A 12,001-nucleotide genomic window follows, 5' to 3' on the forward strand; every position below is an offset into this window, starting at 1 on the left:
AAAGAACTCTGTAGGTTTCAGTGACCATGTTTTTATAATGGTAAAAATGACATGCAGATGAGAAAATGTTGAACCATTTGAAAGGGTAGCTATCCCCTCAAAAGTCCCCAGAGTTAACATGTTTCTTATTTATTTTTCTAGAAGTCAATATGTACCTGAATTATATAAAACAATAACTTTTAAAAGGCTCATTTGTACTGCATTATTACTTCTTTATAGATGGGACAATTCATTTTGTTAAGGGCTACATAATATTCTGTTATAGGGTTCGTCTCTAATTTATTAACCAATTCCCTATTGGAAAACATTTAGGTTTTCTTAAATTTTTTAATTCTCAAAAGTTACAATGTTTTTAAGTTTTCTTTGTGTGTGTGTGTGTGTGTGTGTGTGTGTGTGTGGTTACTTTCCCATCTTTAAAAATAATTTTTTTTAATCTTTATTTATTTTTGAGAGAGAGACAGAGTGTAAGCAGGGGAGGAGCAGAGAGAGAGAGAGAGACAAAGAATCCAAAGCAGGCTCCAGACCCTGAGCTGTCAGCACAGAGCCTGATGCGGGGCTCAAACTCACGAACCATGAGATCATGACCTGAGTCGAAGTCAGATGCTCAACCGACTGAGCCACCCAGGTGCCCCTACTTTACCATCTTTTATAAAAGTATTATAAAGGTGATCAGCATAGCAGGTACTGCATGAATTAACTGTTTCCTGTCATATGTCATTTCTCTTCGTATATAATTTATTATTTATTTATTTTCTAGGTATGTGGATGCTTTCTGTTGCACTATCTACACTTTCTTGTTATGGGGCCTTGCCAACCAGCTAATGTGAGGTATATCCTTTGCAGCTATGGAAAAGAGATAGCTGAAGAGTGAAGAGATAGTGAAGAGATAATTGATATTTGTTTCATTTCTAGCTCCGGATTATTAGAACTCGGTTCAGTCAGTGGATCCGCAAATTACACAGCCTACTGGGGGTGCATCAGTGGTTTCATCTTGGTAGATAAAAGATAACCTCTTTTGGTAAATAAGAAGAAAGCTTTTGGTAGCCCCTCTAGTGTCAGGTTTGTGCAGTTAAATAATCTATTTATTGTGGTTCTTTTGCAAATGCACAGGACTAAGTCTCAGAACATTCTACCTAGGATGCATATCTAATTTCTATACTTGGAAAAATAGGAGAAAGACAATTCCCATAGAACTTCTCAGAGTATAAGATAGACATGAATGGGGCAATCCTGATTCGTAGCCAGATATGGCAAAGTCACAGAAAATAGAAACAAAACTAAAATCCATGGTTCTCCTTCCTAGTAAGAAGAAGGAAATGGCACAGCTGGGTAAATACATAATATGCAGATGGGATAAATATAGATGGGCCGAAAATGACTGTGAGTGAAGTTGTTCCAGGAATGTCACAGATTTCCAACGAGAGGGATTAGTGTGTGCAGCTGTTGAATGGGGGGCTAATCTCATTCTCAAGCTCTCAGGTTCCACTGTTGGGCAATAAATGCCTTTTGGGTGAGTGGTGTGATAGTCTCACCTGGAGAAGCCAATCATTTTACTGTTCCAGAGTGGGGTGGAAGGATTAAACAGACCAAAAACTCCACTTCATTATTTAGCAATTCTTGGCCAAACAAGTACTACTTCAGTTAAACTTTAAAAAAAATATTATTAGAACAAGTGATACAATAAAATTGTGTGTGGTGTATTTTTGTTTGTTTGTTTCAGCTTGATCACCTAAGGCTACACTATAAAGATGTTTCCCAAAATTGAGAGCAATACTTTTCATCTGCTTACCAAACTGCTTTCGTGCTTCAGATTTAAAAAAAAATGTGAGGACTTACCAGCTTATAATAACAGATAGTAAGGAAATCTTCTAAAGAAATATTTATTTCACAGTCTTTAATGAGTTTTCATTATGATCTTGCTTCTTGGGGAAATAAATATTTTTTAAGAGAAAGTGATCAACAATTATTCCAAAGTTTATCCTAATGGCTAGTTTAGCTAAATTCATTGAAGTAACCTTTACATGACTTTTATTACATTACCAACATGTTCTGTTTTCATAGTTTAGTAAGTGCACACAGGGTCAAAGATAGTAAGAAAATGGAGACTATTGCTTCTGGAGAGTGTAAGAGTATCAGTCTGAAAGATGCTGTAAAAATGAGTATTTGAAATATACATAGATCTGTTAATTCACTCTGATGGCATGTACTCATTCTGGGACTTTGATATCCTAATCGTTCTACCTCTCCTATACTATGCCACACAGCGCGGTCATTAGATCACCCTATGATGTAGGGTTAATTCCAGCATATCCAAATACCATCAGTATGAATGGTAACTCTGGGCGTGTCATTGAGCGTTCCAGCATCCTTAGTTTAATGATTATTTATCTGGTACATATTTTGCCAACTTAGAACACTCACGAAGTACAAAGCTTAGCACAAAGATCCGTTTCCCCAGTTACCTTTATCATAGCTTTATCCTTGGTGAAGATTAGCCAAAACGAATATGCCATCTCTACTGCTTCTATTCTGAGGGGCTCGGATGCCAATTACCGGTTCCTTAGAATTTGCCCGTAATTGACTAGGTCCCACAATAGGTAACTCTGGAAGTGACAGGCAGCCTCAAGTGTGGTTCTCCCGCCTGTCGATTGGGCCTTGCAGGAAGCCCCGCCTCACCAACTCAGCCAAGGGCGGCAGTTGGTCCGGCGCGGGTGAGTGGCGGGCCTTAGCTCCGCCCCGGCCGTCCGCTGCGCTGCCTGGGTCGGCGCCGTTTCCAGTTGAGAGATGGCGGCCGCCGCAGGTAGATCTCTCCTGCTGCTCCTCTCCTCCCGGGGCGGCGGCGGGGGCGTCGGCGGCTGCGGAGCGCTGACTGCCGGCTGCTTCCCCGGGCTGGGCGTCAGCCGCCACCGGCAGCAGCAGCACCACCGGACGGTGAGCGAGCGCGCCCCGAGGCTCCGGGGAGGGCGGGGCGGCGCTGGCGTGTGGGAGCCGCTGGCGGGCAGGCCGCCGGGGCAGCGGGCGAGTTCCCTCAACTCGCTGCCGCTCCCGAGCTTGCCGGGCACCGAGGAGCCGCCGTGCCCTTCAGGCGCCTGCGGCGGCGACCAGGAAGGGAGGGAGGGCGGAGGAAGCCGAGTGGAGGAGGAGGAGGAGGGGCGATGGCGGGGATGTTCCCGCAGGACCCGGGGCACCAGGGCGGGGAAGGGACTTGAACCCTTCTCTGACTCGCACCCGATCTCGGTCCCTCCCTCTTTTTTTTTTTTTTTTTTTTTTTTAAACAACTCTGCCCCACCGCTCGCGAACTGAGCCCCGTGCAAGTTGTCCCCTTTCCCTCCTCCTCCGGGCGGGTCGGGGTGTCCTGAGTTGCCGCGGCTGCCTGGTGTATGTGTCAGGAGAGTGGCAGTGCCAGCCATGCTTCTGGGAACTGTCTCGGGAGAGCAGCCCAGGACCCCAGCGGGACCGCTCCCTCGTCCTCTCTCGGCCCTTCGGGAACGGGCAAGAAAGGATAATCAAACTTTATCCCCCTCTGTGACTTCCTGCATGTGTGGGCACGGGAAACAGCCCCCTCGCGAAGGATGCTGCATTGCTTCAGGAGGCAAGCTCCATCCTGAGATTCTTAAAGGTCCTCGGTGGTCCTTTTGGAGGGCTGGTTTAGCAGCTTGCTCACGCGTGCCTGAAGAAGGAAGGATGGGCAGCAGGCGGAGGGGACGTGGGTATGGCAAGTTGTTCACAGAGGCAGGGATTTGGTGGTTGAATTAACCAGTTACTGCTGGATTTCATTGGCTGGCAACGAAGGAGAGTTTCTATTTGAACAGCCTTGGGGTGTGTTTGTGAGTGATTGTCATTTCTTTTTTCAGTTACAAGAGATCAACTTGGCGTGGAGTTCTTGACCTAACAAGTCAGTGGGTTCTCTTTGCTTGGACTTTCCCAGCCCATTTGTGTTGGTCTTTGGCCAAGTGAGAAAGTGTAGGTTTTGTTTCCTAGAGCTAAGTTGTATAGTGTGCTAATGAGAGAATCACTGCAGACAGCCTGCTAGAAGAAACTAGTACCTTGAGATCTCAGCACGAACGTCCACCTGTGTTAACAAATACATCCACCTGTCTTCTTGTGATCACATAGCTCTTGAGAGGAAACTGAACTGGAGGTTTTCAGAGAGGATACCCCAAGACTGATGACAACATAAAATCAAGGGTCTGAAAGAGCTATGAAAAGAACTAATGCTCTGGAAATGCAAGATGATATTGTTATTATTAGTCATACGTATGGATCCTGTCTTCATTCTTGTGAAGAAAATTGTACTTCATATTTGGCATGCTGACATATTGCTTTGCTGAAGCTTTTGGGTGAGAGCCGAGCTTTTCCACAGTTCAGTTTAGAATTGCATGTTTCATAGCCTCCGTTTATGTGTTTTGTTTTCCTAAAAACATGAAGCCACCCAAAAATCTGCTTGCATTCCCCTCTCCCTCAAACTATTTAAAGACTTCTCAAGTTGTCTTTATCCCTGTATTTTGCTAATACGTCTTTTGACTTTGCACAGTTTGTTTTTAAGGCTATTTGGGTGTGGTATTCATTTAGCATTTTTAAATTTGTGCCTTGTATATTTTTCACTATGCGAATCTGTCAGGCTGTGAGTGCCTTCCTTGTGTGGGTACTTCATGAAAGTGTTCTTCTGTGCTATTCTGGGGTGGGTAAAAGTGATGTGCTGAATTTGTAACTGAAAGCACAGTTAAAGTGAAGTGTTATTTCTGAAGGGCTGAAGTGTTATCATGGGAATGTTGACTTGTAAATGAACTTAGAATTGTATGCTTTTGAAAAAAATTGTGTCTGATGATTTAAAATATGTAAACAGGATTTTTTCTTTTTCTACGATTGCTCTGAAGCCACCCTGTATATAGCTGTCTCCATCTGTTCTATGATCTCTCACAAGACTCACTTTGAAAGGTATCTCTTGGAGATTTGTTTAACTCTTGACATTTTATGCCTGAAATTGAGGCCCAGAAAAGGGGAGAAACTTGGCCAGGATTGCACAGCTAACAGGCAACAGTTTCAGGACCCACCCCAGATATTCTGACCCCGTTCTTGTGTTCTTCTCATTATCAGGTGCCATTGCTCCTTCATAATCTTTCTCCTCCTTTATAAAACTGACTATCGTTAGGAAAGTATTGGTGTTTTAAAATCCATGAATGGGAATGCTCCTGTAAGTGGATGTTGTTTGAGGCCAAATGTATTAGGCAAATATGGGAGCAAACAGCTTGCTCTTGTAAAGGTCCCTGAGAGACACTAAGGTTGAATCTTGCCTAGGAGACATCCTGTGCATGTGCAGCAGATGGCACTCTGCGTTGGACGACATCACAAGCCCAGCTTGTGCCACTTTTGTTCTGCTGTAGTAGGTACAGTAAATTAGAGCCAGGGGGACATAACCGGTTATGATGCTGGTTAATTTTTTTGCTTGAGAGGCATGTGTTCAAAATCTTTTCCAAGTTTACAGGAGGAGTCCAAAACAATACAGTTCAGCTCATTGGCAGATGTGGTTGTGAAGTTATGAAACATAACTTGTCCCCTCCCCACTTTCTTTATTAAAAGATCACTCAACTAAGTAAATAGAAATAAGAATGCAGGGGCTTATTCAATATTTTTAGCACCATCTAGTGTAGTTTTTCATTTTCCATGTGAAGAGCCCGTTACTGCTCCCAGCTTGTGGTTGCAACTTAAGACTGATGTAAAATGTTTGTTGCATGCCTTTCTGTGTGGTTAGTGAAGGTGGTTGCTATTTTCAAGGATGGCTCTTTGAGGGGGAACTGCCTTTCATTGTGAGCTGGGTAATTCCTTTGCTAAATCAAATGGTCTCACCTCTGATTATGAAAGCCTGACTGTTGACATTTCCTAGTGGTCAGTGGCTATGCTGAATTACTAAATCTCTTGCTTAAGTCTGTCATTGGACTGTTATTGTTTGTGACTGTCCCTCTCACTTTTACACATTATAGTTCTTTAGTGGTCACAACATTTCTGTTTAACCTGATAGTTTTAGCAGAGGTTATATTACCAGACACAGAAGCAAGTTGCAATTCTTTTAAAAAAATTTTTTTTTTCAACGTTTATTTATTTTTGGGACAGAGAGAGACAGAGCATGAATGGGGGAGGGGCAGAGAGAGAGGGAGACACAGAATGAGAAACAGGCTCCAGGCTCTGAACCGTCAGCCCAGAGCCTGATGCGGGGCTCGAACTCACGGACCGCGAGATCGTGACCTGGCTGAAGTCGGACGCTTAACCGACTGCGCCACCCAGGTGCCCCCAAGTTGCAATTCTTTAATTGCATTTCCCAGAGACATCCCAGCACAAATATCCCACTGCGCTTAAGCCAGTGTTCCGAGTATCTATACTAAATGTTTATGCAGTTCCTGCAGCTGAATTTCGGTCTTAATCACTTCTCTAACCTGTAAGGTCCATTTCAGGTTAGAGACTGTGACCTATGACTCCTCTTTGAATCTAACCTCCTCACTTTACAGATGAGGAGACACGCCTAATGGGAACTGAGGGAAGTGACTTATTAGGTTATGTTTGTGGTTAATGACATCTGAGATGTCTTTAAATGGAGGTGGATTCAAGAAGTCCTAGTCAGAATCTTAATTTGTGTGATTCCTGGCTCTTAATCCCTTTCTGTTGTTCTCTTCTGCCTTGTCTAAGTTCTGATGGGATTTATTGTTAGCTAGTTTAATTATTAGCAGGACACAGATTGACACTGACTTATCTTGTTACCTAAATATTTCATTTGTGGGTGCCTTATCTTATGGGGTGGGTGGGCAGTATTGCCTTTTTGTCTCTCATAGACTCCAGCGCAGTGCTAGGTATATAGGTGACACTCAGATGAACATTAATTGAATATGTACCCTTTTGTCTGCTTGCAGGTACAATGAAAAGATGTGCTCATTACCATGCCCCCCATCCCCCAGTTTGACTTTTCTAGTGGCCTGTTGCTTAGGTAGCCACATTTGGGTAATTGCTTTAACTTTGGTATTGCCAGTACTGTCTTTGATTGTATATTACACTTCTTTATGGTAGACTGATGCACAGAGTTGGTACCTTTCGATGAGTTCTACAGTGATACTTGCTTTCTGCCCAAAGCCCAGCAAAAGTGTGATTAATACCCAGATTATTATGCTTTATGGAACTCTACTCCAAGAGGAAATCTAAACAGAGAATGCAGCATCAGGAATGGTGTATGTCAAAGAGAACAACAAACTGAATGTACATCGTTTTTGGTTTTGGGGCTGCCTTGCGTTTGAAATCCAGAGTGGTTATGGTCTTCTGCAGTAGCACCTCATTGATACCATTGTCTGGTTTTTTGTGTTTTTTTAAAATGTTTATTACTTATTTTGAGAGAGAGAGGAAGAGAGAGAATCCCAAGCAGACTCCACACTCAGTGCTGAGCCTGACATAGCTCAGTCCCATGACTGGGAGATCATTTGACCTGGGCCAATATCAAGAGTCAGAGACTTAACTGACTGAGCCACCCAGGTGCCCCGCCCCCATTAATACCATTATCTGAATAACTGCAGAGATGTTGCTTTCATTTCTTTTTTATATCCTAGCTTTGTGTCTCTATGGGTTTTCTTAAAAAATTCTGGTTTATGTGTGTGCTCAAGGACAAGACTATGGGTGTTGGTTTTTTGTTTTGTTTTTTTTTTTGAGAGAGAGAGAGAGAGAGAGAGAGAGAGAATGAATGCATGCAAATGGGGGAGAGACAGAGGGAGAGAGGAACAGAAGATCTGAAGCGGGTTCTGTGCTGAGAGCAGCAAACCCGATGCGGGGCTCGAATTCATGAACTGCAAGATCATGACCTGAGCCAAAGTCTGACACTCAACCACTGAGCCATCCAGGTGTCCCAGGACAAGACTACCTTTTAAGATCTTGAGATAGCCACCCAACATAACGGAATCCTCTATTCTTTATCTCACTAATTAATACTGTACCATGACTCATGGATATTTTAGAATTACTGGAATAACATGTTATTAGGAAAACTAAGATGTTACCATGGAGGACATGTACTAAAAAGAATCATAGACTTCAGAGCTCAAAAAGACCATAGATTAAGGCAATAATGCAAGAGTGGTGAAATGGTTTTTTCTTTAGTAGCCCAGCAAGTTACTACAGAGCTGAAAATGGTTCCCCCATCTGCTGGCTTTCTCAATCAGTTCTTTTCCTATGAAATTGCAGGAATGTATGTTTCATTTAAAGGACAATTAAGCCGAGGTTCCTTTTAAAAAGTGAATTAGGAGGGGTGCCTGGCTGATTATGTCAGTAGAGCATCTGACTCTTGATCCCAGGTAGAACATTTGACTCTTGCTTGATTCCAGTTCAAGCCCCCTATTGGGCGTGGAGCCTACTTTAAAAAAAAAAAAAATGAATTGGGGAGAGAAAAAAAATCAAAAAATGAAAAGTGAATTGAGACCCTTTCTTTCAGTAAGTGCTTAAACTCAAGCCCAGTCCTGAATAATTATTTCCTGATTTAGGTCAAGCTTGATGATATGTGTTAAAAAACCTGTCCTCTGCAGGTTGAACACAAAAAGAGAAACAATCCATTTAATTATTTCACTGCAGTTTGTTAAATGCTTGCAGTGAGACAGACTGTGTAACATGAAAGTTGACTTCAAGCAAAGTAATTTTAATGAGTTTAGTGAATTATTGACCCATAAACTGTGTATGGGCTTGAATCTTTTATTTTGATCAAAATATAACTTGGTAGATTACACCACCAACTGGGTCTAGTAGCATGCTGAAACTGAACTTTTTCTAATGCAGTTCTGGAAAAAATGGGAAATATGACATTGCATTTTGACATCTCTTGAAAATAAGGGTCCTTTTCAAAGGTTCTTTAAGGACATTGGCAATATTTATTAATCAAAAGGGTATTTACCTTTTATACTTTGTTACTAAAGTTTTCAGTCTTTACTATTGTCTATTTTATTGTTTGGGGAACACTTGTAAAAATCACCAGAGAATTGCTGAGAATCCATATGTGTATGAGGCCATCCAGGGGACAGTCTCCCACGTATAGTCTTGAACTGTACTGCCTTATGGATTACAAGATCCTTTAAACTTCATTTTTGCCTTCACCTTTTTTGTAATACCTATAATAAGTGGTGTTACAGGATGTTTAAGAGTATTAATATCTGCTTTAAACTTTAGAGAAAGTTAACGTGACTGGTAATTTGTCAAATAACTGGAGAGGAAGTAGGTTAATGTGAACTACCTGACCTGTATGTAGAGGGGTAGATAGAGAAGAAAGCATCTGAGGGCATTGTGTTACCTCATTTAATTCTCACTATAGTCCTGTGAGAGGCATGATTATCCCAGGTTTATAGATGAGGAAATTGAGGATGAGATAGGTTCATTTCTTCCTAAGTGTCATAAACTGTTTTAATGCTAGGGATGCAAAGATAGACTAACTGTTTTAATGCTAGGGATGCAAAGATAGACTAGACAGATGTTTTGCAGCTGGGATTTAGGCCTAGGTCTGGCTGGGTGTCTGTGTAGGGCCCCCTTCCCTTTCATCTTGTCCTTCAGCTGGGTTTCTTTCTCAAGCATCTACTGCAGTTTTCTTCCAAGAGATCTCACCATCTTTCTGGCAACATTTAAGTCTCTTTCTCTACCCTCACCTCCAGGTCTTAGCTAATAAGGGTCTAAGATGTTGCTTCCTTAGGATATTTGTAATTTAGCTAAGGATTCTGGAAAGTCCCACCCATTGTTGAGCATTGCTTCTATATCAGACACTTTTATAACTCTTTGGGCAAAATACTACTCCCATTGTACAGATGAGAAAATGAAGACCTAGTAAGGGTAAGTAACCAGGAGTCATTCAGAAAATATCTGATGAACTGCTGTTTGTAAGATGCTGTGCTGGGAAAGAGTGATGTCTCTGAGGTGGTCCTGAGAGGTCACAGTTTGGCTAGGAGACACCGACAAACAAGACTGTAAGTGGCTATGCTCCCCGCCGGCCCGGAGGTTCAGTGGGAGCGTTTAGCTGGAGAAGGCTTCACAGGGAAGGCCTCACTTAAGCTGAAATAGGATGAAATATGATGTGTGGGGGACTGGAAGGGTATAGTCCAGTCTAGGCAGCAGCAACATCTGACATGACTGTATGAGGAAGGAAGATGTATTTCAGAAACGGCCAGTAGTTTGTAAGAACTGGAGTGTGACAAGAACAGCCAGAGATTAGGCTGGGCAGTAATAGCGATACCACTAATAATTAACATTTATCAAGTGTACCACGTGTCACACGTGTCACATAGGTAATCTCAATTCTTGTGGCACCCTATGGGTAGATGTTGTTCCTACCCTCGTTTTATAGTGAAGCCGAGTTACCTCAGCTCGGTTGATTTGCCCAGGATCACAGCTGGTAAGTGACACTCAGCTAGTAAATGACTTACTCAGGATCATGCAGCGGCGACTGGTATTTCTGGCAAGGAAATGCAAGTGGTCTGGCTCCAGAGCCTGTCTCTTAACTACTGTGCTATGGTGAGGGAATCAGACTGTGAAGGGACTTGTGAAGGAATTGGATTTTATTATGTAGGTCAGTGGTTTTTTTTAAACTCAACCCACAGTAGAAATACATTTTATATCATGACCCAGAATGTGCACGTGTGCATAAAAGTAGGAAAAGTGTCATGAAACAATATTTTTACTATGTATGAGGCATACATAGTTTCTATGCTATTTTGTTAAAGAAATACTGGTTGGGACCCACTTAAATTGATTCTACAGTTTAAGCCACAGTTTGGAAAAATACTGCTAGTCAATAGGTGAGCATCTGAAGAATTTCAATTAGGTGAATCACATGATCAGGTTTGTGCTTTTTTTGGAAGGTTAGTTATAATGGCAGCAGTGTGAAGGCCGGATTCGAAAGGATGGGACCAGAAAGCCAAGAGGCCAATAAGGGGTATCTTAATGAACCAGGCAAAAGATGCCTGAGTAAGGACAGTATCATTGGGGATAGAGAAAGGGAATAGAGAGAAGGCAGATTTAGGAAGTAGAATTGTTAGAACTTGGTGATTGGACATAGACTATCACTCAGCTAGTACCAGGTAGAAAGGCAGTTCAATTCAAGGGCTGTCTGATGCTATTAATACTCAGGCCCTGAAACTTTATTTCTGGACCTTTTCTGTGTGTTTCTTTTTACAGTCATGTTAAATATACTTCTTTGTTGTCTTTTCTGTGCCTCTTCTTTTGTATATAAAAATGTGCTGACCTGGTTTAATGATTTTAAAATGTATGTATCAAATCCAATGCCTACCTTATCCCATGTTCCTGCCTCCCCTCCCCCACACCATCAGAATCTGAAAGATTTGCACACAGTGTGGAAGGAGTTCACCAAGTGTGATGAGCACTCAGCAAGTCTTCTTTGAGAGTGTGTGTTCTGTGTATGACACTCTTCCAAAGCAGAAACTCTACACGTTACCTTAATTAATTAGAGGAATGTTTTTGAGTAATTTCCTTTGACTTTGTTCTCTTTAACTTTCCAGTTTTGTAATATTTGTTTACCTTTAGGGAATACTGAGCATTGTATGTATGATGGTCTTTTGTCTTTAAAACAAACAAATAAAAACCTAGTCATTCCTAGGCATGAAACCTTTTCTTCGTAAAATGTTAGCAACCTCCATTCTTACATTAGAAGCGAAGACAGGAGTTGTGCTTCTGCCATCCGTTTCTCAAGAGGAGTATAAAAAAAAAACATGTAATAATCGAGAACAAGTTATATGGAGTGATTCTCTGTATTTTAATTGACTAGGTACCTTACCGGATTGCTTTATTCGGAAAGCACATATTCTTTGGTCTTCTAGGTATTATAATACAGAGGTAAGTATTTATTTGATAACTATGACAAGTCTTTAGACCCATTACAATATCTGCTTCACCAGAAGACATTGTATTTGTCACGTTGTTGGTGAGCCTTTGGAAAACTATGGGACTAAAGGATTGCTATACCATCATAGAATTTTTAATT

At 41.8% G+C, this 12,001-nt stretch overlaps 1 protein-coding gene across 4 annotated transcripts in view; it reads left to right on the forward strand.

Annotated features, from left to right (window-relative positions):
• The first annotated feature begins 2,763 nt into the window (after window positions 1-2,763).
• The window catches only part of MCU (mitochondrial calcium uniporter), a 211,017-nt gene continuing 201,779 nt past the window's right edge, over window positions 2,764-12,001 (forward strand). For 3 of the 4 annotated variants that reach the window (XM_040485340.1, XM_040485342.1, XM_040485343.1), the window contains exon 1: window positions 2,828-2,931. Coding sequence is in view for 1 of the 4 variants with exons in the window: in XM_040485341.1 (XP_040341275.1) it covers window positions 2,785-2,931 (147 nt within the window). In the remaining 3 variants the exon portion in view is untranslated. Of the gene's footprint in view, window positions 2,932-12,001 lie in introns of all 4 variants that reach the window. The other variant, XM_040485341.1, reaches the window with a different exon arrangement.

Source organism: Herpailurus yagouaroundi, unplaced genomic scaffold (assembly GCF_014898765.1).
Source record: "Herpailurus yagouaroundi ecotype Mexico unplaced genomic scaffold, PumYag 163, whole genome shotgun sequence".
Lineage (NCBI taxonomy): Eukaryota > Metazoa > Chordata > Mammalia > Carnivora > Felidae > Herpailurus > Herpailurus yagouaroundi.